This window comes from Macaca fascicularis, chromosome X, assembly GCF_037993035.2.
Source record: "Macaca fascicularis isolate 582-1 chromosome X, T2T-MFA8v1.1".
Taxonomy (NCBI): domain Eukaryota; kingdom Metazoa; phylum Chordata; class Mammalia; order Primates; family Cercopithecidae; genus Macaca; species Macaca fascicularis.
Genome location: NC_088395.1, coordinates 126389686 through 126414000, shown reverse-complemented (window position 1 = coordinate 126414000; position 24315 = coordinate 126389686). Strand labels below are relative to the sequence as shown.

The following is a 24315-nucleotide window of genomic DNA, read 5'->3' as shown; positions in this document are numbered from 1 at the left end:
ATTCTTTCCCAGTTTGCCACAGTCCCTACTCTGCTTGCTTCTTTCTTTTATGTTACCTGTCTGGCCTTGTCAACATTTGAATTTACAACTCTGATTATTACAATTTTTCTATTATGCAAACTATCAGACATATATAAAAGCAGAGAGAATGGTAAAGATGAACCCTATTTATACCCATTACCCAGTTTCAACAATTATTCATAGACAACCTTGTTTCATGAATACCCTAACCAATTCTCAAACACACTTGGATCTCCCCCTGGATTTTTGTGATGCACATCTAGACATCACATCATTTCACCAGTAAATATTTCAGTGTGTATCTCCAAAAGAACCAAATGTATGACTCCTAACCAGGCTTCTTCTGTTGTGTCACATATGCCATGAGTTATACTGTAGTGAGAGGATATATTACAGAGTAATAGTAATAAATATTTCTGAGGTTTTACTCTGTGACTAGGTATTGTGCTAGGTATTTACATATATTGTCATTTATTCCTCTCAATTCTATGGCATAGACAATGCTTTTATTCCCATCTTATAGATAATCTTCACATAGATGTCCTCTCTAACATATATACACGTGTGTGTGTGTGTATATACACACACACATATATGCAAATACACTGCATATTGTTTATATTTATATACAATATAACATATTGTATATACTTCATACTGATACTATTCACATATATATTTAATTGTATTAATATATAAACTAGAAAAGTAGTCTGGTTCTATTTTCTTTGGTCTTTTTTGAAATCATGTCAACTCTGATAATGGGAAATTTCCATAAGCTGAGGTTTACTTATCCCATTTTCTATTCACAAAAACTCAAAGTATGAACTTATTTCCCAAACCTGGAAAAGGCAACAAAATCACACAAACTTCAGAATATCTGGGGCAATGGTATCTACGTCTTGAAGCAGGTTTTAGAATGGCTGCCCTGCCAAATAAGTTTTTTCAGGTATAGTGACCTGCACACTGGTTTCAGTCATGCTCATGCATCTTACAGGTTCCTTTCTGGAAGGAGAAAACCACAAATGTTCAGTATTTAGAGTTGTGGATGAAACAAAATTTATGTTGTTCATTTCAAGCTTGCTTTTAAATACTTATCCCCTAACACCTCTCCCCGAGTACACTATTTTGTAATATCCAGATTAAGGCTGTCTTTAGGAATGATTTTCCCCCATACTGAATGTAAGGGGGCACAAAAAAGTTCAGGATTCCAGAAAAATAACACTTTTTGCACTACTCTGAAAAATCAAAAATATTATGAGCAAATTATCAAATATTTAAATAAAAGCAGAATTTGCCCATCCACTTGCACGACCATGCCTTACTCTCCTCACCCTGATCATGGTTCTGGTTCCAATAAAATTCTACTTATACAAACCTAGTTATCAAGCCAGAGTTTCCCCACTTGATTCATTTAAATGTTGTTTGAAAATATTTACCTTGATGTCCAGGAGGCATTGCCTCCACCCTGAAGTTCAAGGGCAAACAGGCCCCAGCAGCCTTGAAACCCCTAGGTAGCCTTTGGCTCAGAAAGGTTTGGAAGGGGCCTGGGGAAAGAGAATAAGCCCTAAGCCCAGCCCCTGCTCCGTGAAAAGTGGGTGCCGCCTGAGCTTGCCACTTACCTAACACGTCCGGGTATGGAACGAGTTGGAAAATGTTCTTCAGCTCCTGTAGTTGCACCAATGTGAAAGTGATGAGCCAGAGGAGCTGCTGAATGTCCTCAGGCTTTCTGAGTTCGTGGCCACTGCCACTGTGGAGTTTCTCTTTGTCCTTGGGGCCAGGGCCTGCCGAACTACCGCGGCATTCTGCTGCTGCTGCTGGTGTGGCTGCTCCTTGTTTACATTTGGACGGTATTTTGCCCTTCTCGTTTTCGCCTGATACAGCCACTGAGATCACGGAAGGAATCCCATCTGGAAAGGCGGAAAGGCAAAGAGAAAGATCAGAACACTGGAGGCCTGGGTTTGCGGGCTGGAGGAGGTTAGGGGCCGCAAACGGAAAGCTGCACAAAGATAATCGGCTGTCGCAGGAAAAGGTAGTTTGCCCGAGTACACTGGAGCACCTGGCACCATCCAGGCACTAACCATTAAGTTCTTCCCGGTCCTCGATTCCCCGGGTGCGATATCGGTGCCATCTTGGCTTCTCCTGGGCTGAAGGTTCAGTCCCTGCTGTCGATGAAACGGCGCGCCTCCGCAGACTCTGAGCTGCGACCTGCGGTAATCCCCGGTAGGGACAAGAAGTGCAACGCCTCTTGAGAAAAGTCCAAGTACTCCAAAATTTTAGCAATGACTCCACCACCTCAGAGTGCAAGTGTAGACCGCAGCCCAGTGCTTAGTGCATCCAAGAATGTTAATGTTTACACTGCATGGGCTCTGGCCGCGACAGTGGCTCTGCTGTGCTCCACCTCGGGGCTTCTGGTTACAAGTACTCTACACAAGCTTAAGTGTTCCCTGTGTTGGGCTCCTGCTGTGGGCCTGGGCAAGTTTCCACCTTTTCCCTGCCTCCTCCTTCTTCCACATTTTCTCCCATTTTCTAGAAATAAAATCGTAATCTTGTGCTCAGAAATAAATAAAACTTTATTGTTAAATAAAAGAGGCAGGCCAGAATGAGGACTTTATGGTTCTCCCTTCAAGATGTGTTTTGCAGACGCTCCAGAAGATGTTAATATCCTGAGCATTGGAAATAGCTTCCAATAATAGGCCCTATGCTTGGTATCGTACTATGATATTGGTCTATCCTATTTTTCCCTTTGCAACTATCATTATCTTCAGCACCATTTTATGAAAGAAATTTTCATGGGCCGCTAAGGGTGTCTGTCATGGGGCTTAGGTACCTTACCTACTGTATCTAATGGATAAGTGCCCCTGCCTCATATTTCTGCAAGATGGCTAAGAAATCAGCTAAAAAAAAAAAAAAAAAGGTGATTAAACAATTCACTTTCAAAAAGATGTCAAGGGATGGCAATCTCACAGCCGCTCTCTGACTTCAACCAAAATGTTGCCTCCTCCATCTGACTTTTGTTGGAGTCTGCACCCCTCTCCTTCTCTTGCCTAATCAGTTCATGATCAATTTTCAGCCTTGGATCAAATGCTGCATGAGAGACATGTAAGAGTTTTAATCATGGGGTGCAGTAGACTAGCTGAGACATCTGTGACAGCTCGATGTTCTTCCACATCTCAGATTTCCACAGTGTACCCCAGTGTTTTCTCACCTCCAGTCACTCATAGGCACCTTAGGTGAGTGTTGTTGCCCTATGTGGGCACCAGAAAAGCTAGTGTTTACTTAAATGTTTTATTTTAAATATAATTTAGTTTTTAATTTTTGATTCACTCTTGAAAACCTTAGGTACCCAATGGAACCCTCGTCCTAAGCAAAAATAGCCACAAATCACGGCCTGATGTAACAGATTTATGTGAGCAGCGACCCTAGAACCAGACTGGATATCTGAATCATGGCTTCACTCACCACCTGCTAGCTGGCTAATCTGGTGAGCAGTTTATTCTCATTTTGCCTTGGTTTAATAATTTTTTAAATGGAGATAACAGTCATCCTTAAATCATAGAGGTGTTTTGAGGATTAATTGAGGTGCTTAATTATACAATTTCACAAATGACCAGACCATGTAGCCTCACATTTCCTACTTGACTCACTTTCATATTTTTTTATTCACAAGGGAAAGAGAGAGAGTGATTGTTATCCTCCGGGAGCATGTAATGAAGATAGAGCATCTTCTTGTGAAAACAATACATGTACCACGTTTCTATGTACGTATATGTGCTTCCGTCAGTAAGCCTATGTTGGCTGCTGCATGTATGAGCCCTGGGCCAGGAAATGTGCCAGAAGACTGTGTCTTTCACTCAGCAGATCGATTTTCTTTCTTGGCCTAATATATTTTATTCTTAGATACCAGATAATGTAATAAACATTACCATGTATTAAGTACCTACTCTGGACCCAACCCAAGAACAAGCCTTATGAAAGTGATATAAGCAGGGGCACGATGGTGTAATTCACATTTTCATCATCAGATCACTCTGGCTGCTGGGTGGAGAATGTTTATAGGAGAAAAAAAGGTGAAAGCAGGGAGACAGGACATTAATGCATTATCCCAGGTTTAAGATGACAGTGATTATCTTAGGCATGTCAGAGAAAAAAATTAAAGGTTTGGGAATGGGTTTCTAAGGTGGGGTCAACAGGATTTGCTGATAAATTGACTATTTGGAGTTGAAGAAAAAGAATAAAACAGTCTATATGTAACCAAGTACCTCTTTTTTAAAGACTCAAATGAATTATTTTTTCCTTTTTCCTTTCCTCACACCTCCTACTTAGCTCTTTGGGAATGCCATTATAACCTTTACCTTCTCTCCACCAGACACTCCCTACACAGCAAGCTTATCTAACTACGTGTTTACTTAGAAGTTACAGAGACTGAACCTTAAAGCAAACCAGGAACCTCCAGAACTCTCTCCTACCAGGAGGCAAATTGAGATTGCCTCAATTTACAACCTAGCTCTGCCCATGACGGTGCCAGCCAGACCACCTGATAGATAAGACATCCGAAGCAAGTCACACAGACTCCGCACTCCATCGCCCTCTCCCCTGCATGTCGTTCATGCCAAGCCCCCCTTTCAAAGCTCCTGCCTTCTGCCCCAAAGGCTGTAGTGGCTTCCTTAAGGCAGCCTGTACTAATCCCCTCAGCTAGCTCTGGAATAAAGCCACTTTCTTTTACCAGACGTCATTCTTGTTCATTGGACTTTGCAAGTGGCGAGCAGTTAGAGCTGTGTTCAGTTACACGTATGCTTTGCCTCATTGAACTCTCATGAAAACCCAATGATCGAGACACTGTTGTTATCTCCATTTTATAGGTGAAGAAGCTAAGAACCAGATAGATTCATCCAGTGTCCCAGGACACACAGTGAGTCATGCTTCGGATCTGTGCTCCTAGCTGATGCCTCCCATTACTAGTAGTCCTTTCCTGCTCCCTACAATGTACATTTCTTCATCTCTTTTTCAATTTTCTTATTATCTATTTTTCTTCTTCTTCTTCTCTCTTTTTCACTAGGGATAGAATGCAAGGATCTCACTTAGCCCAGTGGATGGCAGTCAATTAATGGGGCGAGTGGCTTAGTCTTGCCATACTGGTTCCCTGCATGCTGCCAAGTGCAAGGGCCTTTCCATGCTCAGAATCACCATGAAGACCAGAGCTCTCTCTCGGTAGGCTACAGACTCAACGGGTCTGAATCTTTATATATGCTGCCAAAAAACCCTCAAATAACCAATATTTGTAAATAGATACAGAAAGTTTTTAAAAGAACATTTAAAAATAATAAAAATTTTAAAAAATATTTTTAAAAAACAAAATAAAGTATATACCATCACTTAACAGCACACACACAATCTCTAGAAAAATTAAGGATTCATGAGTTGTCCACCCTCAGAAAACGTCTCCATGCCCTTCCTCGTGACAGACTCTCTAGCATTTTCCTTTCTTTCATTTTCATTTTATTTCTTATTTTATTATTTATTTTAGAGAAAAGGGGCCTCTATCTGTTGCCCAGACTGGAGTGCTGCCACATGATTCTAGCTCACCGCAGCCTCAAACTCCTGGGTTCAAGTGATCCTCCCATCTCAGCCTCCTGAGTAGCTGGGACTAGTGCAGGAGCCACTGCACCAGGCTCTTCAGGGTTTTTCTTCGTGATTGGGCTTATTGGGGTGGGGTGGCCAAAACACAGGGGCAGTAGTAGGGAGGCTGTGTAGTTATGAGGCTCTGCGGAGCAGAAGTGGCTCCACATCCAGTAAGCTGCACATCCATAGATCCCAAATCTCCATACCAAGAGTGGAGATTTTTGGCAGGTATGCCCTTACTAGGATTCTTCCTATACCATCCCCGATTTTTAGGTATTTATTTATTTATTTACTGCTTGTCCTAATAGCACTCCATTTTGCCATGAGTACAGGTTTCTCTTGCACAGCCAAAGATATTCAGTCTCAGGCTAACAGATTCAGCCTCGTGTTTATTCTGTGTTGACTTTCTCAAAGGGTGCATGGGATTTCTTACAGAGCACATCTTACCACCCAGAATGCTCTGCATGCCTATCTCCCAGATCCCAATCCCAGCACTGAAGAGAGCATGGCAGCTCTGCTTTCAGTGCCTTTGCTGGAACTCTGAACAAGCAGCCCCCTAGCCAATCGTTTCAGCTTAATTACTAGCCCGTGCCCCGTGTAGGCTGCCAAATATGGAGGGTCAGGCCATGAGATATTCTCCAAACTTGCTCAAGCAGTCCTATGGTCACTGTGAGATCTCACCTCCCCCTTAAGCACCCAAATCAGCTTTCCTCGGGGTAATAACTAGGCCCGAGTAGGGTGTAGTCAGCTAAGCTGCAAGCTGGGGCCCCATGTTGCATACATATATGCCTCCTGTTGGCCCTTCTCCACACTGCCCCTATGTTTTGGCTACCCCATTCCACCCTCAACCGCCACCCCCACCCACGACCCATACCACACTCCTCACCCCACCCACAACCCCTACCCCCACCACGCACCCCCCACTCACAGCCCCCACCCTCCACCCACACCCCCACCACGTACCCCCACCCCCAACCCACAACCCCCACCCTCACTGTGCACCCCCCACCCTCCACCCATACCCCATCCCCACCTGCAACCCCCACCTTCATTGTGCACCCCCACCCAGCTTCCCACCCCCCAACCACACCCCACCCCCACTTGCAACCCCCACCCTCACCGTGCACACCCCCACCCCCCACTTGCACCCCCTCTCCCCCACCCACACCCCACCCCCACACTCACACCTCCCACTACCACCTGCAACCCCCCACTCCTCACCCCCACCCGCACCCCCACCTTCCCATCCCCCCACTCCTCTCCATTCCCTCTCTTGCTTGTGCGCATAAGCAAGTCCCCCTGATTGCAACTGTAACCAATACCAAGCATGAGAACAGGAACTAGCTCCACCCTCTGACCCCCCGCTCCAGCTGCAGACGCCACGGGGTTTGTGTAAGGGGCGCAGCGCTCCAGCCATGGCACGTTCGCTCGTCCATGACACCAAGTTCTACTGCCTGAATGTATACCAGGTAAAAATAAGCTCCACACCTGAGCTGGGGGCAGCATCAAGGGTAGAAGGCCATGTTGGCCAAGGAGCTCCAGGCCTCATGGGTAATATGAACCCTGAGGGCGGCGTGAACCACGAGAATTACATGAACCGCTATGGCGGCATGATCCACGAGGGCGGCGGTGGAAACCAGGGGCCTAGGCAGCTGCAGCAGCCCCTGGAGGAGCCGGCCCAGGCGGCCATGGAGGATCCGCAGCCCGAGAACATGCAGCCACGAATTCGGCGCAAGAAGTTCACGCCGTTGCAGGTGCAGGAGCTGGAAAGTGTTTTCCAACGCACTCAATACCCTGATGTGCCCACAAGGTAAGTGTCCTGCTCCAGGAGCCGCAAGATCCAAGTTCGTTTTGAGGTATCTTTTTCTCTCCCTTGCCCCACCCAGTCATGAGGAAAAAGCCACTGGGGGTCCTTGCCTGCCTTTGTGCTGGTGTGGAGGGGAATGTTCACCTCCTGGGCATCAAGGTAAATATTTTATTGCAAGGTTTATGTGAATGAAACCTGGAAACTAGTTCGTGCCTCCCTTTTTTAAAGATGTGGTAAAATACACAGACGTGAAATTTACCGTCTAAACCACTTTTTAAGTATAGAGTTCAGTTGTGTTAAGTATGTTCACACTGTTGTGCAATAGAGCTCTAGAATTCTTCTCATGTTGCCAAGCTAAATCTCTATACCAGTTAAGCAACTCCCCTTTTCTGCCTTTCCCCAACCCCTGGCAACCACCATTCTACTGTTTTATTTTATGTCTCTATTATTTTGACTACTCTAGGTACCTCATGTAAGTAGAATCATACAGTATTTGCATTTTTGTCACTGACTTATTTCACTTAGCATAAGGTCTTCAAGGTTCATCCATATTGCAGCATATATTACAATTTCTTTCCTTTTTAAGGCTAAATAATATTCAATTTTATAGATATAGGTGCATACACACCAACAGTACATGGGGGTTCCAGTTTCTCCACATCCTCACCAACACTTGTTATTTTCTGGGGTTTTTTACATAGCCATCCTAATGGGTGTGAGGTGATACTTCATTATAGTTTCGATTTGCATTTCCCTAATGATTGGTGATGTTGTGCATCCTTTCATGTGCTTAGTGGCCATTTGTATACCTTCTTTGGAGAAATGTCTCTTTAAGTCCTTTACCCATTTTAAAATCTGAGTGGCTTTTTCTTTTTTTCTTTCTTTCTTTTCTTTTTTTTTTCTTTTTTTGGTTATTGGGTTATAGGAGCTCTTTATATATTCTGGATATTAACCCCTTATCAGATGTGATTTGCAAATATTTCGTTCCATTCTATGAGTTGTGTTTTTACTCGGTTCATTGTACCTTTTGATATACAGAAGTTTTACATTTGATATAGTCCAGTTTATCTATTTTTTCTTTTATTACCCGTGATGATGGCCTGTTTTTGTTTTTGTTGTTGTTGTTGTTTTTGAGTGGGGGATCTGTCACCCAAGCTGAACTCCTGGCCTCAAGCAATCCTCCCACCTCAGCCTCCTAAGTTGCTGGGATTACAGGAGTGAGCCACCATACCCAACTCTGGTCTGTTTTTATAAATAAAATTTTGTTGAAATTGGGGGGCCGGGCGCGGTGGCTCAAGCCTGTAATCCCAGCACTTTGGGAGGCCGAGACGGGCGGATCATGAGGTCAGGAGATCGAGACCATCCTGGATAACCCAGTGAAACCCCGTCTCTACTAAAAAATACAAAAAATTAGCCGGGCGAGGTGGCGGGCGCCTGTAGTCCCAGCTACTCAGGAGGCTGAGGCAGGAGAATGGCATGAACCCAGGAGGCGGAGCTTGCAGTGAGCTGAGATCCGGCCACTGTACTCCAGCCTGGGCGACAGAGCCAGACTCCGTCTCAAAAAAAAAAAAAAAGAAATTGGGGTAAGGAGAATGAGGTACTGTCATGCAACTACAGTGCTAGATCCTTTATTTAAAATTTTGATAATTTGTTCATCATAGTTTTTTTGTTGTTGTTGTTTGGTTGGTTTTTTTTTTTTTTCTGTTTTTTTTGTTTTGTTTTGTTTTGAGACAGAGTCTCTCTCTGTGGCCCAGGTTGGAGTGCAGCAGTGCCATTTCAGCTCTCTGCAGCCTTTGCTTCCTGGGTTCAAGCCATCCTCCCGTGTCAGCCTCCTGAGTAGCTGGGACTGCAGGCACAGGCCACCACACCTGGCTAATTTTTGTATTTTTTTGTGTAGAGATAGTTTCACCATGTTGCCCAGGCTGGTCTCAAACTTCTGGGCCCAAGCAGTCTGCCCACCTCGGCCTCCCAAACTGCTGGGATTACAGGCCTGAGCCACCGCGCCTGGCCCTCATCACAGATTTTTGCATTAATTGTTATTTGTTAAAATAGTGCATTAGGGCCAGGCACGGTGGCTCAGGCCTGTAATCCCAGCACTTTTGGGAGGCCGAGGTGGGAAGATTGCTTGAATCCAGGAGTTCAAGAACAGCCTGGGCAACATGGTGAAACCCCGTCTCTAAATAAAACTTTAAAAATTAGCCGGGTGGGTGTGGTGATGCGTGCCTGTACTCTCCCAGATACTTGGAAGACTGAGGCAGGAGGATCGTTCGAGCCCAGGACATGGAGGCTGTAGTGAACAGTGATCCTGCCACTGCACTCCAGCCTAGACGACAGTGAGACCCTGTCTCAAATAATAATAATAATAATAATGCATTAAAATTATTCATCTTGGCGGGGTGCCGTGGTTCATGCCCCAAATCCCAGGACTTTGGGAGGCTGAGATAGGCGGATCACCTGAGGTCACGAGTTCGAGACCAGCCTGGTCAACATGACAAAACCCCATCTCTACTAAAAATACAAAAATCAACTGGGCATGGTGGTATGTGCCTGTAATCGCAGCTACTCTAGAGGCCCAGGCATGAGAATCGCTTGAACCCTGGAGGCGGAGGTTGCAGTGAGCTGAAATCACGCCACAGAACTCCAGCCTAGGAGACAGAGTTGAGACCTTGTCTCAATTTAAAAAAGAACAAAAAAAAATTTCTCTTGATTACTGAGTTGTTAACATCACCTTAAATTTTGTGATGAGGGTGAACCATTTCTAAAGCAACCATGGACCTGGAAATTAGAGAAAAGTATGTGTTTGGGGGAGGTGTGAGGGGAGATTATAAATTGTAAAACAAGCATGAAGTATATAGTACATCCACAACCTTGAATACTAACCATGTGTGATTTTCTCTCCACAGAAGGGAACTTGCCGAAAACTTAGGTGTGACTGAAGACAAAGTGCGGGTCAGTACACTTGAAAAAGCAATTTGAGAGGGCAGCCATTCTAAAACCTGCTTCAGGGCATTCAAGGCTTTGTCCTGAACATTCTAAAGTTGTTGTTTTTATTATTGTCTTTTTTATGTTGGCAAATAAGTTTTGAAGTTTGGGTTCTTTGTCGGTAGAAAAGGGAGTAAGCTCCAGCTTATGGTTCTTTCCTCTTTCCTGTTCCCATTAGGGAACATGATTTGACTAAAGGAAAAACAAAACAAAAAACTGCTTCTCCTAATCTGTGTACAAAATTAAACAAATACATAAGAAACACATATATGTGTTTTATATATACATATATATAATACATGTATACATATATGTATGTATCCAATAAATAAAATTCAACTCCTTCTAACACTGGTATCTTTTAGGAGCAATTTCTGTGTAGAGTCATGGTGGGGCTCAGTCTTACCTTAGAAGTATTCAAGGCCGGGCGCGGTGGCTCAAGCCTGTAATCCCAGCACTTTGGGAGGCCGAGACGGGCGGATCACGAGGTCGGGAGATCGAGACCATCCTGGTTAACACGGTGAAACCCCGTCTCTACTAAAAAATACAAAAAACTAGCCGGGCGAGGTGGCGGGCGCCTGTAGTCCCAGCTACTCGGGAGGCTGAGGCAGGAGAATGGCGTGAACCCGGGAGGCGGAGCTTGCAGTGAGCTGAGATCAGGCCACCGCACTCCAGCCTGGGTGACAGAGCGAGACTCCGTCTCAAAAAAAAAAAAAAAAAAAAAAGAAGTATTCAAGTTAATGCAGGGAGGAGCAGGGTTATAAGAGGGTTCGAGTGTACTAAATTATTTAAAGCCAGGCATAAACACTTAGCTAAATGAGTGAATTTATAAATATTGGGATGAGGGACTAATTCACCCATAGAACACGTTACATGACTAAATAATGTATATTTAGTTAAGCTGAGACTGATGGGAAGACAGCTTAAATGTCCAAGCCCCTGGTCCTCCTTCTTTTGTTTTTAAGTTATTGGTAAAGCAGTATAGACAGTGGCAGTGCTAAGTTTTAATTTTCTAAAATACTTTGATGTGTCAACCTGAAAATATTGCTAAAATAGTCACATTATTTTGGAATTGAGGAAGGTTTGTAAGGTTTCTATGCTTTGGAAAATTGTCTAAAGAATGAAACAAAATGAGTAATTGAGTAATATTGAACTCATTTCAATTGACCAAGAAGGGTGAAAAGGTTAGAGAAAAATATGGGCAAAATAGGCTTTGCACATACCATACAAATTCAACATTATCAAACTACTAAATGTGTAAGTGACTATTCTCTTGAGGAATTTCTATCCATCCAAGGATTTATATTTCTTTTTGGTGGTACTTTTTTGAAGGCGTGGGTTTTCTGGAATTTGTTTGGAGAGGTGGCCCTCATTTTAGAGTAGATTCACACCCATGTTAATTTCAAATACTTTTCATTCCTTTAAGCAGTGTTAACTAATTTGTAGGTCATAGGATTCAAATGATGACCACTTAAGACTAAAGAAAACCATACATAGTATCAAAGTGATCTTTTCAAAAAAAAGAAAAGAAAACAAAAATCAGGATGACCTTATAGCTTTTATGCAGAGTTCATGTGTGAGTGTAGTGAGGGAAATGCACTGCAGATCTGGTGGTGGGTTGTTCAAAAAAGCAGCCTAACAAAGCAGGTCACTGAGTGCTGACATCCTAATGGCAAAGGGTGGGCTCACAGTCACACCTGGTTCGGGTTGGAGAAGTTGAAAAGAGGTTGGGACCGCTGTTCTTGGGCTAGTAAGGCAAACTCAGAGGAAAAGAAAAACAAGGTTTTGGTGAGTTGTTTTTCCCCTCCCTGGGTTTACATAATGTTCTCTCCATAGTTCTCTGAAAAGAATATGAGCCACAAGATGCAAATAAGGGAAGAGACAGAATGTTCTCAAGTATCTCCAAACTATACAGCATAAATTTCCCCCAAGAAAGTAATACATAGTGTCCCCATAGCTTTTGCGGATATAATGCAACTGGTTTATGAAACCAGTATTGGGAATGTAGACCTAATATCAGAACATACCAGTTAACCCACTGTACACTTGGGTTATGTTTATAGATTTGACCAGTGGTACACTTGAAACCTCCCAAAATGAGCTCTTTTAGACTTTTAGAGACTGGCCTCATGCAGCAGAAAGACTGCAAATCCTTAAATGGGAAAGTGAAAGAGACATGTCAGGCAGAAAAAGAAGGCCCTTTGTGCCACTTACAATTTGCAGTTTGAAGGCTGGGCACGGTGGCTCAAGCCTGTAATCCCAGCACTTTGGGAGGCCGAGACGGGCGGATCACGAGGTCAGGAGATCGAGACCATCCTGGCTAACACGGTAAAACCCCGTCTCTACTAAAAAAAATACAAAAAACTAGCCGGGCGAGGTGGCGGGTGCCTGTAGTCCCAGCTACTTGGGAGGCTGAGGCAGGAGAATGGCGTAAACCCGGGAGGCGGAGCTTGCAGTGAGCTGAGATCCGGCCACTGCACTCCAGCCTGGGCAACAGAGAGAGACTCCGTCTCAAAAAAAAAAACAACAACAACAACAAAAACAACTTGCAGTTTGATAACTTTTGAAAGTAATAAATACAATATAAACTCCATTAACGAGGACGCTGAGAGGATAGTGACATGTAACTGACAGGTTCTCTTTGTCTGTTTGCTTTTTAATTGTTGGCAGATATTTAGGGAGGAGCCATATTTGTGACTCTTCCCCCACATTGATGTTAACCATCTTCCTAAAATGCTGGTTCCACCTTTTTGCCTTAGGATTAGGGGTGGGATTCAGATCTCCTGGTTGAGTAGCAGGGCCTAGGGTGCCCTGCCACACTGGGCTACAGCACCTCCAGTCCAGGATCCTGGAGCTGTAGCTAAAACAGAGTGAGCTGACCTTGTCCTGAGCCCAGGAAGGTTTGGAGGGTGCAGCAGGTTGGAGAACGAAGATTTGGCATTGGTGACAATGGTATGCCTCTTTCCCCTAAACTGTTGGGCGGGTAAAGATTTTTGAGCGTTTCAGTTAATTTGGGTCGAGTTGGTTTCAACTTTCCTTAATGCTACAGGCTAAAATTATCAAGACAGTGTCCAGGCCTCTCTTGCCAGAGGACAAATGATCCCTTAGACATCCTGGAAGGAAACCTGTCTAAAATTCCAGTGTGCTCTTTCCTATTATTTACTACATACCAAGATGGATTTTTTAAACAGTCCCCTGAAAACGATTTGAAATTAGGCCCACTTTTTACCATGCCGAACTTCTCCCACGAACAAGGTGAAACTCCTAGTGAGGAGGGAGCAGGCGGCAGCTGGATAGCTGATGGTCACTTGTCAGATGCACACCTTTTGTTACCCTGTTGCCAGGCATTGAATTAACAGCAAGGACCTGGAACAACTCATAAGCCAGAACTGCATCCAATACCTGGAAGTAACCATTAAAGAGTATTAAAACTGGGGCTGGGCACAGTGGCTCACGCTTGTAATCCCAACACTTTGGGAGACCAAGGTGGGAAGATCGCTTGAGGCCAGGAGCTCAAGACCAGCCTGGGCAACATAGCGAGACCCTATCTCTACAGAAAAATTAAAACAGCTGGGCATAGTGTCATGTACCTCTAGTACCAGCTACTTGGGAGGATGAGGTGGGAGGATCTCTTGAGCCCAGGGGTTCAATGTCACAGTGAGCTATGATTGCACCACTGGACCACAGCCCAGGCAAAACAGCAAGACCTTGTCTAAATAAATAAATAAATAAATAAATAAATAAATAAATGGAGAAGAGAGATACAAAGTAATAAGCTTATTCCAGGACTTGGCACAAAGCTGGTGCTCACTAAGGGTGAGCTGAAGGGCCAGGGGCTGTGTTGTTAACTTTCCTAAGGTATTTTAGCAATGAGGAAATAGCTTCTCCTGATGCAGTCTAAAATCACAATAGCATATAAAGCTGCATACTGTGTTTTTCTATTATAACATTAACTGTTCAATATACTGAACCAATCCCCTTTTCCCTCTGATTGTAGGTTTGGTTTAAGAATAAAAGGGCCAGATGTAGGCGATATCAGAGGGAATTAATGCTCGCCAATGAACTACTTGCTGACCCAGACAACTGTGTCTACATCATCTTGGACGAGCCCTAGAATGCCATCCTTCTTCAGGAGCTAGTTTGGAGATGGGTTTTTCTGGTGCCACTGACACCTGGGCTGCCCATGCCGCTCAGGCTACCCTTATCTCCTCTGAACTTATGTTATCAATAAAGAGGCAAATTCGCAATATATTTGTTTTTGTGTGCCAATTGTGGTTAGTATGGTATAGGTGCAAATTGTTTTTAAAAAGCCATTTAAGGCTGGGCACAGTGGCTCACTCCTGTAATCCTAACACTTTGGGAGGCTGAGGCGGGTGAATCACGAGGTCAGGAGTTCAAGACCAGCCTGGCCAAGATGGTGAAACCCCATCTCTATCAAAAATACAAAAAAAAAAATAGCTGGGGGTGGTGGCAGGCACCTGTAATCCTAGCTACGTGGGAGGCTTGAACCTAGGAGGCAGAGGTTGCAGTGACCCAAGATCGCACCACTGCACTTCAGCCTGGGCAACAGAGCGAGATTCCACATCAAAAAAAAAGGCCATTTAAACAAAATGACAAGGAGATCTCCTTTCATGAAATGACATCCCTGAGTTGCCATCAACAATAGGCCCTGCACATCACAGAAGTTTATCAAGTGTCATTGTGAGTTTGCACTGACCCATACGTCCTTCTCCACTCCCCCTCCCTACCCCTGCCATTATGCCATCCTCCTTACCACCTTGCCCCTTTAGGGAACACAAATATGTGCAAGAAGGGGTGAAGCAGATTCCTGGTGAGACTACAGTGTATTCCCACATAAAGCTGAGTTCCATTTATGCTGACTAGTTCCGTCCAAATTCTGAACTCTAAAGAGAAACTTCCTAGGTGGCTACTCATAGGATTTATGGGAAGGTAGCAGCTGAATATTGATCCACTATGCCCCAAATTCTGTCCTCCCTTCTTGTGGGGGACACAGGGGAATAGGAGCCATTCTGCCCCAAAGATCCTGCTGCTTCAAAAGAAACACAAGCAAAAAATTCATTAAGCCCAAAAAGAGGCTCTTCTGCCTTTTCTCCCCTACCCCCAGCCTAGGAAGCATATTGTTACACCTTCCCTAGCTCAAAAGCAGATGAACAATCCTTCAAGTTTATTTTGTCATCATCAGCATCTTCAAGATAATCCCACTTCCTGCTGATTACAAGGTGAAAGGGGACCTTTTCATTTAGTGCTGCTCAAACAAGAGTAAGAAGATGGTGCCCTGAGCAATGTTCCAGAATAACCACTCAGTGGAACGAAGCAGTCAGACTTCTGCTTTGTTCATGCTATTGTAAATCAGAAATAAAATTCGAAGCCCCCCAACTATCTGAATGGATCTCTCCTCTCAGCCAAGGGCATTCCAAAGTTAACCTGAAAAACTTGTTCAGGTCATGATGGGACGTAGGGGTCAGACATGCCTTATTATTCCCTGCTCCCTTTTGGAATTCATGTACAGCTGACCAGTATTAACATTAGAACAGAACTGAAGACTAACAGATCTGTAGCAATAAGACACCAATTTCCAGCCTAACTCTAGTACAGCATCACATGACAGATAGCAGGCCCTGAAAGAAATCAAAAGTATTTTACCCTATGTGTTTCTTTGCTGTATTTTGAAATAGTCCTGCAAAGCTGTCTCTTGTGGGGGAAAATGTACATTCTCAAGAGAATCCCCTTTCTTGTGCAGGCCTTTTCCTTGATCCAGGAGAGAATCAACTCAAGTAAGAAACATTTACAATCTATTCTCTCTGAAGCCGGCTACCTGGGGGCGTCCTCTGCATAATGGGAACCTTGGTCTCCACAACCCCTTATCTTAATGCAGACATTCTCTTGTATTGATTCTTGGTCTTTAGACAATAACGTAACTCAACCAATTGTCAATCAGAAAATCTTTGAATCTACATATGACCTAGAAGCTCCCACTTTGAGTTAACCCACCTTTCTGGACAGAACCAATGTTGTACATCTTACATATATTGATTGATGTCTTCTGTCTCCTTAAAATGTATAAAACCAAGCTGTAGCCCGACCACCTGGGGTACACATTCTCAGGATCTCTTGAGAGTTTTCATGGGTCATCGGTCACTCATATGCGACTCAGAATAAATCTTTTCAAATATTTTAAAGAGCTTTACTCTTTTCATCAACATGATCTTCTTCTTCTTTTTTTTTTTGAGACGGAGTCTTGCTCTGTCACCCAGGCTGGAGTGCAGTGGCCGGATCTCAGCTCACTGCAAGCTCCGCCTCCCGGGTTCACACCATTCTCCTGCCTCAGCCTCCCGAGTAGCTGGGACTACAGGCACCCGCCACTTCGCCCGGCTAGTTTTTTGTATTTTTTAGTAGAGACGGGGTTTCACCGTATTAGCCAGGATGGTCTCGATCTCCTGACCTCATGATCCGCCCGTCTCGGCCTCCCAAAGTGCTGGGATTACAGGCTTGAGCCACCGCGCCCGGCCAACATGATCTTCTTTGTACAAAACTTCCAGGATAGAAAGAAAACAAAAGCAAAAATAAATTAGGAAGATGAAGAGGCCCAGCCCATTTTTTGAGACAGAGTCTTGATCTTTCACACAGGCTGGAGTGCAGTGGCACGGTCTCAGCTCACTGCAAGCTCTGCCTCCTGGGTTCATGCCATTCTCCTGCCTCAACCTCCCAAGTAGCTGGGACTACAGGCACCCGCCACTACACCCAGCTAATTTTTTCTTATATTTTTAGTAGAGATGGGGTTTCAGACCTGTGTTAGCCAGGATGGTCTCGATCTCCTGACCTCGTGATCCACCCTCCTCGGCCTCCCAAAGTGCTGGGATTACAGGCGTGAGCCACCGTGCCCGGCCCCCATTTTCAAAGCATAAAGTTCTTCTCAGTTTAACCTTTGTTTTTGAGTAACCTTTAGCAATATGAGTCTCCTTCAACGGAGTTTTATGTTAAAAGTGATTGTGAACCCCACAGTCATATTATAAAGTGATTGCAATGACTACAGATAAGGTACCAGTTACCCCACAATTTCCTCTCATGGGTCTTAATCAAAGACCAGTTTAATAGTGCTCGTATGTTCCCAGTGTAAAGGAAGGCTCTGTTTCCTTGGAAAAGCATGCCATGGTGCCTGCTAATTTTAATTCCTTACTTCTTCCTTTTTTCCACCTATGATTGTCAAATGTCAGCAAAGTAGTATGCATAATATGTGGCTTCCACAGAGATAAGGTTGTTATTGCTACACAGAAGCCCCAGGCCCTGTTGGGAGTGTGGAAAATCCAAGAAGAATGTACCTCACCACTCTCACAGGATGATTTTCAAACCAGGTTTGTTACATGGGTGAACTTGTGTCATGGGGGTTTGTTGTACAGATTATTTCATCACCCAGGTATTAAGCCTAGTACCCATTAGTTATTTTTCATTATCCTCTCCCTCCTCCTACCCTTCAGTAGGCCCTGGTGAGTGTTATTCCCCTCCATGTGTCCATGTGTTCTCATCATTTAGCTCCCATTTATAAGTGAGAACATGCAGTATTTAGTTTTCTGTTCCTGCATTAGTTTGCTCAGGATAATGTTCCTTTATATGGCTGCATAGTATTCCATGGTGTATATGTACCACATTTTCTTTATCCAGACTATCATTGACGGGCATTTGGGTTGATTCCATGTCTTTGCTATTATGAATAGTGCTGCAATGAAATACATGTGCATGTATCTTTATGATAAAATGATTTATATTCCTCTGGGTATATACCCAGTAATGGAATTGCTGGGTCAAATGTTATTTCTGGTTCTAGGTCTTAGAGGAATCACCACATTGTCTTTCACAATGGTTAAACTAATTTACATTCCCACCAACAGTGGAAAAGCGTTCCTATTTCTCTGCAGCCTTGACAGCATCTGTTGTTTTTTTTAATAATTGTTCTTCTGACCGGCGTGAGATGGCGTCTCAGTGTGGTTTTGATTTGTATTTGTCTAATGATCAGTGATGTTGAGCTTTTTAAAATATGTTTGTTGGCTGCATAAATGTCTTCTTTTGAGAAATGTCTGTTCATTTCATTTGCCCACTTTTTTATTATACTTTAAGTTCTGGGATACATGTGCAGAACGTGCAGGTTTGTTACATAGGAACACACGTGCCATGGTGGTGTAGTGCACCCATCAACCCATCATCTACATTAGGTATTTCTCCTAATGCTATCCCTCCCCTAGCCCTCCACCCCCAACAGGCCCTGGTGGGTGATGTTCCCCTCCCTGTGTCCGTGTGTTTTCAATGTTCAACTCCCATTTATAAGTGAGAACATGCAGTGTGTGGTTTTCTGTTCCTGTGTTAGTTTTCTGAGAATGATGGTTTCCAGCTTCATCCATGTCCCCGCAAAGGACATGAACTCATTTTTTATGGCTGCACAGTATTCCATAGTGTATATGTGCCACATTTTCTTTATCCAGTCTATCATTGATGGGTATTTGGGTTGATTCTAAGTCTTTGCTATTGTGAATAGTGCTGAAATAAACACTGTGCATGTGTCTTTATAGTAGAATGATTTATAATTCTTTGGGTATATACTCAGTATTGGGATTGCTAGGTCAAATGGTATTTCTGGTTCTAGATCCTTGAGGAATCACCACACTGTCTTCCACAATGGTTGAACTAATATACACTCCCACGAACAGTGTAAAAACGTTCCTATTTCTCCACATCCTCTCCAGCACCTGTTGTTTCCTGACTTTTTAATGATTGCCATTCTAACTGGCATGAGATGGTATCTCATGGTGGCTTTGATTTGCATTTCTCTAATGGTCAGTGATGATGAGCTTGTTTTCATATGTTTGTTGGCTGCATAAATGTCTTCTTTTGAGAAATGTCTGTTCATATCCTTCAACCACTTTTTGATGGGGTTATTTTTTTCTTCTAAATTTATTTAAGTTCCTTGTAGATTCTGGATATTAGCCCTTTGTCAGATGGGTAGATTGCAAAAATTTTCTCCCATTCTGTAGGTTGCCTGTTCACTCCGATGATAGTTTCTTTTGCTGTGCAGAAGTTCTTTAGTTTAATTAGATCCCATTTGTCAATTGTGGCTTTCGTTGCCATTGCTTTTGGTGTTTTAGACATGAAGTCTTTGCCCATGCCTATGTCTTGAATGGTATTTCCTAGGTTTTCTTCTAGGGTTTTTATGGTTTTAGGTCTTACATTTAAGTCTTTAATCTATCTTGAGTTAATTTTTGTATAAAGTGTAAGGAAGCGGTTTCAGTTTTTTGCATATGGCTAGCCAGTTTTCCCAACAAAATACCTAGGAATACAACTAACAAGGGATGTGAAGGACCTCTTCAAGGAGAACTACAAACCACTGCTCAAGGAAATAAGGGGAGAAGACACAAACAAATGGAAAAAACATTCCATGCTCATGGATAGGAAGAATCAATATTGTGAAAATGGCCATACTACCCAAAGTAAAGAGAAAAAGAGTGTAGTGTTCTAGAGGGAGATTAAAAACAGATGCCAAATCAAACATAAAATTATAAAAATCTATCATAGGATTGTATAAGGGGACCAATTTTACTGATATAGGTAGTCTTAAATTTAGTCTCTTACTATTTAACTGGATCTCTGAGGTCTAGGCAGAGCCCACACTGAATTCTGAATCTCCAAAAGAGAATTTTCTTGAGCCTAGAACATGTGATGCTTTGACAATGCACTTTTTTAATGAAGACATTTCTCTAAGTGTCTAAACTATACTCTTTCTTATTTTAAACACCCAAGAATAGCCACTGTTGTAATAACTACTTTAGTCAAAACAAAAGCAGGTAACAATACGAAAGCAAGCTATTTAAGATCTGAGAGGAACTTGTCTATTTATACTCTTAAGGTTCCATAAGGAAAAACAGAGGTTTCTCCCCAAAATGGAGTCTGATACCTTGTCTGTTTTCTTTAAGAAATCTCAGGCTGTTAAAAATCATTTTAGGTCCCTCATGCAGCAGAGGGGGCCAAAAGGAAGGAGAGACAGGAAGAAAAATGGAGAAAACAGAATTCAGTCAACTGAGAAAAACAAAACTTTTTCTCCAAAAATCAAACGAAGTTCTAGGAAAGAAAAAAGCATAAAGGCCTTTTAAGTGGACACACACACACACACATACACACACATACACACACCCCCAAAATCTTCAATATTAGCTTTTTAATTAAGCAGATTTATAGCCATTGAGCTCTTTAAAAAAAAATCCTTTTAGGCCGGGTGTGGTCCCTTACACCTGTAATCCCAGCACTCTGGGAAGCCGAGGTGGGTGGGTCACTTGAGGTCAGGAGTTTGAGAACAGCCTGGCCAACATAGTGAAACCCTGTCTCTACTAAAAATACAAAAATTAGCCTGGTGTGGTGGCATATGCCTGTAATCCCAGCTATTCGGGAGGCTAAGGCAGGAGAATTGCATGAACCCAGCAGGCAGATTGCAGTGAGCTGAGAATGTGCCACTACTCCAGCCTGGGCAACAGAGCAAGACTCCGTCTCAAAAAAAAAAAAATCCTTTTAAATCTCATTGCCATATTTTAGCTGAGACAAATTGCTCATACTTCAACAGTAACATAAATATGAACCCTGAAAGGATTTGATTTAGGAACCAAACCCAGGGTGTTTTGGTGGGAAAAAAAGGGCAGAACCTTAGCTACCGAACTGCACCATGGGACAACAGCTGTTGCTCTTTCAGTTTGGCTTGGCTAGCCAAAAGTGGCCTCGTTATGTAAATAAAATCCCTCAGGTAGTTAAAATCTTTCCTTTTTTTCCCCTTTGCTGGTCATTTTTTCTTTTTCCTTCCCAGCTCCCCCAGCTGTGGGAATTTAGCCAATTCAGAGGCGTTGTTCCCCATAATTTGGAAATTTCCTTCAAATTTGATCAAGTCTGATAGAGTTTATCAAATCCAATGGAAAAAAGACCAAAAGAAGAACAAAAATAGAAACATACAAAAATAGTTAAGCAAAACAAACAAAAAAAAATTGCACAATTTATACAATTACTGAGCACTCTAAAGGTAAGGAGAAATTAAGAGCAGCTGGTTGTTAATTTGAACTTTAGTCATTAAGGAGAATTTCCAAGATAAAATCCCAATTCAGTTACTTACCTAGGAATGAAGCCCAGTCTGAAGATGGCTCTCTACCATCCTAGAAGCAGGAAACAACTTCAACTCACCTTCCCTGTTGGAAGTGAGCTCACACTCCAGAAAGGAGTTGCCTGCTTTCCATCGTCATGAAGCAGGACAATTCACCTTCCTTGTTGGAAGTGTGTAAAACTCCAGAAAAGGAGTTGTACAACAAAATAAACCTCAGATCTCAGCCAAATTTGAGGAGATCATGGATTCTCTGAAGGGGGAGTTCCCAGGCCTTCACAACTTGTCCTATTGGTTTGAACAGTAAAGATAGCTCAAACTGGTATCAAGCACCAATAGGAGATTTGTCAAGGGTTAGGGGAACCTACGCTCAGAAGCCATTCCTGGTTACCAACTTGTGAACCAAAAGTATCTGAGACAGGTTCCAATCAATTTAGAAAGTTTATTTTACCAAGGTTAAGGATACACCCATGACACAGTCTCAGGAGGTCCTAATGACATGTGCTCAAGGTGGTTGGATACAGCTTAGTTTTATACATTTTAGGGAGACATGAGACATTAATCAATATATGTAAGATGTACATTGGTTTTGTGCGGAAAGGCAGGGACAACTCAAAATGGGGAGGGGGCCTCCAGGTCATAGGTAGACAAGAGACAAATGGTTCGATTCTTTTGAGTCTTTGACCTTCCACTCAATACACAAATTATATGTGAGAAGGGGGTAGAGGAACAGTCTCTTATGCCTTAATCTGGCTCAGTGAATCTGCATTTTTACATAAACAATAGGGCAGAAGAAGCAATCAGGCACCCATTTGTCTCACGTTGTTAGCAGTGGAAGACATCCCAGTTACCTGTGTTAACGGTGGTGAATCTGTACCAGTCCACAGCAACTTCAGTCCTTGCCTCTTCAGAAAAAAGAATTCGACTGAGGGGCATAAAGCAAAAAAAGAGACCCAGGTAAGTTTCAGAACAGAAGTGGAAGTTTATTTAAAACGCTTTAGAACAGAAAGGAAAGGAAAATTTGCTTGAAAGAGACCCAAGCAGGCACCTGAAGGTACAAGAGAGAAAAGAGAGCAAAAGAAGACAGCAGAAAGGCCCTTTAATCTTGATCCTCGGACTTTATAGGCTTGCCTTTTTCCCATGATTCTTCCCTTAGGGTGGGCTTTCCGCATGCCCAGTGCTTTCCTTACCCTTTGGAATTGAGCATGCTCAGTGTGTTTAGGGAGTTACACATGCTCCTCTGAGGCTTTCTTTCCCAGTGGAGTATGCCAGTGGAAGATCATACTTCACCATTTTTGTCTCTTAACATGCATGCCCAGGAAGTTGCTTCTCCCTGGGGCCTGCATTCAATTAACAATTTGATGTTAACAGGTGTGGACCATCAGGAAACCTCTCCCTGGTGCTGCTGAATTTTCATTTTTAGAGAGGCAATGAGGTAATTGCTAAACCATCACCTGACATTTCTAGTGGGTGGGAGAAAGCCCTCTCCTGCCCTGCTCATGCCTAACTACCTGTAACAAGGTGAGCAGAGGGATGACTTTGACTTCTGACCTTTGTCCAGCACCTGTGAATATAAGCTATCAATTTACATTGCCAGGGTGAAATTTAACAGAATTGTTTTAGGGTAAAGATCGTGAGGCCCACAAGGAATTTCCCAAATTGTGAGGGAGGCATGCAGCCTTTTTAAAATCTTTGTAGCTATGTTATTTAGGAATAAAAGGAGAGGCAGGTTTGCCTGATGCAGTTCCCAGCTTGTCTCTTCCCTTTGGCTTAGTGATTTTGGTAGTTGTGCAATTTATTTTGCCTTCACAAGCCCTTCACTGGATTTCCTGATTATTTTGTCTCATTTGATGTGGGCATGGACTGGGATTCTCATACCTTAAGTGGACACCCTGTGGAGTTGGTTGCTATGATGATATAATGCTCATCACATATCCCTCATCCTAAGAATGCTGCATGACATCACTTTTACTTTAGAATTCATTTATGGGGACAAGGAGGCTGTGGACACCTGGAGGAGAAAGAAAGTCCATTTATTTCATATGTAAAGCAAAATAAAAAACAAAAGGCGAAGGTTCCATATTTAAAATGTGCACTTTGCCCTTAAAGAAACAGCAAATGAGTAGCACATTTGTCTTTTAATATCAGCACAACATTGTTGCACCCTAAATGCTCCATATAAAGAATATCAGTAAATTGGACCTAAATAATGCAAGGGCAGAGAACTATGTCTTACTTATCTTTATATCCACTGCTCCTTCCCTTTTCTTGCCTTTCATACGTGGATGTGAATTGACAGTTCAATTGCATTTAAAATCTGGCACAATGAGCCATTGGCTGTGCTGAGAGATCTGGGTTGTTGACCAAATTATGAGGCTTCCTGGTTCACAATCCCTGTCACATCCTGTTTCCCTAGGAACTTGGTGGTCAGCAGAGGATTCGAATTCTCCTTCCAAACCATGAGCTTGTATTTGTGGCTGTTCCTTCTCTCTTTTGCAGACACACGTGCATGTAGGCATGCGTGCACACACACAGGATCTTTAGCTAGAAAACACCTTTAACTACCAGGCCTGGAATGCAGCACCTGCAATGGTCACATCACTCCATTTCACCCTGTGGTTTTTTGGTCATCAGAATACCCCCCACCCCCACAAGCTGCAACATTTCTACCTGTTACAAGACACAACTGTCAAGTTGCTCCCAGTGAGATAAAACAAGAAACAATTGTCTATTTATGAGA

The 24315-nt window shown here is 43.1% G+C and overlaps 2 protein-coding genes across 4 annotated transcripts in view; one reads left to right on the top strand and one right to left on the bottom strand.

Annotated features, from left to right (window-relative positions):
* RHOXF2 (Rhox homeobox family member 2) overlaps positions 1 to 23586 on the bottom strand; it is a 57245-nt gene extending 33659 nt beyond the window's left edge. The window contains exons 1-3 of one of the 2 annotated variants that reach the window (XM_074029895.1): positions 23454 to 23586; positions 22427 to 22500; positions 1644 to 1931 (exon numbers count right to left, since the gene is read on the bottom strand). The gene's annotated coding sequence lies outside the window, so the exon portion shown is untranslated. Of the gene's footprint in view, positions 1 to 1643; positions 1932 to 22426; positions 22501 to 23453 lie in introns of those variants that run through there. The other variant, XM_045384445.3, reaches the window with a different exon arrangement.
* On the top strand, positions 3364 to 14683 carry RHOXF1 (Rhox homeobox family member 1). 2 transcript variants are annotated; one of them, XM_045384446.3, is made up of 7 exons: positions 3364 to 3505; positions 3692 to 3782; positions 4884 to 4933; positions 5081 to 5232; positions 7014 to 7453; positions 10354 to 10399; positions 14430 to 14683. In XM_045384446.3, exons 5-7 carry the CDS (start codon positions 7059 to 7061, stop codon positions 14544 to 14546), a joined length of 558 nt encoding a protein of 185 aa, XP_045240381.2. In that variant the 5' UTR covers positions 3364 to 3505; positions 3692 to 3782; positions 4884 to 4933; positions 5081 to 5232; positions 7014 to 7058; the 3' UTR covers positions 14547 to 14683. The 2 variants fall into 2 exon arrangements, with proteins under 2 accessions (XP_045240381.2, XP_045240382.2); XM_045384447.3 differs by lacking the exon at positions 3692 to 3782 and having other exon boundaries at positions 3420 to 3505.
* Positions 23587 to 24315: the final 729 nt, after the last annotated feature.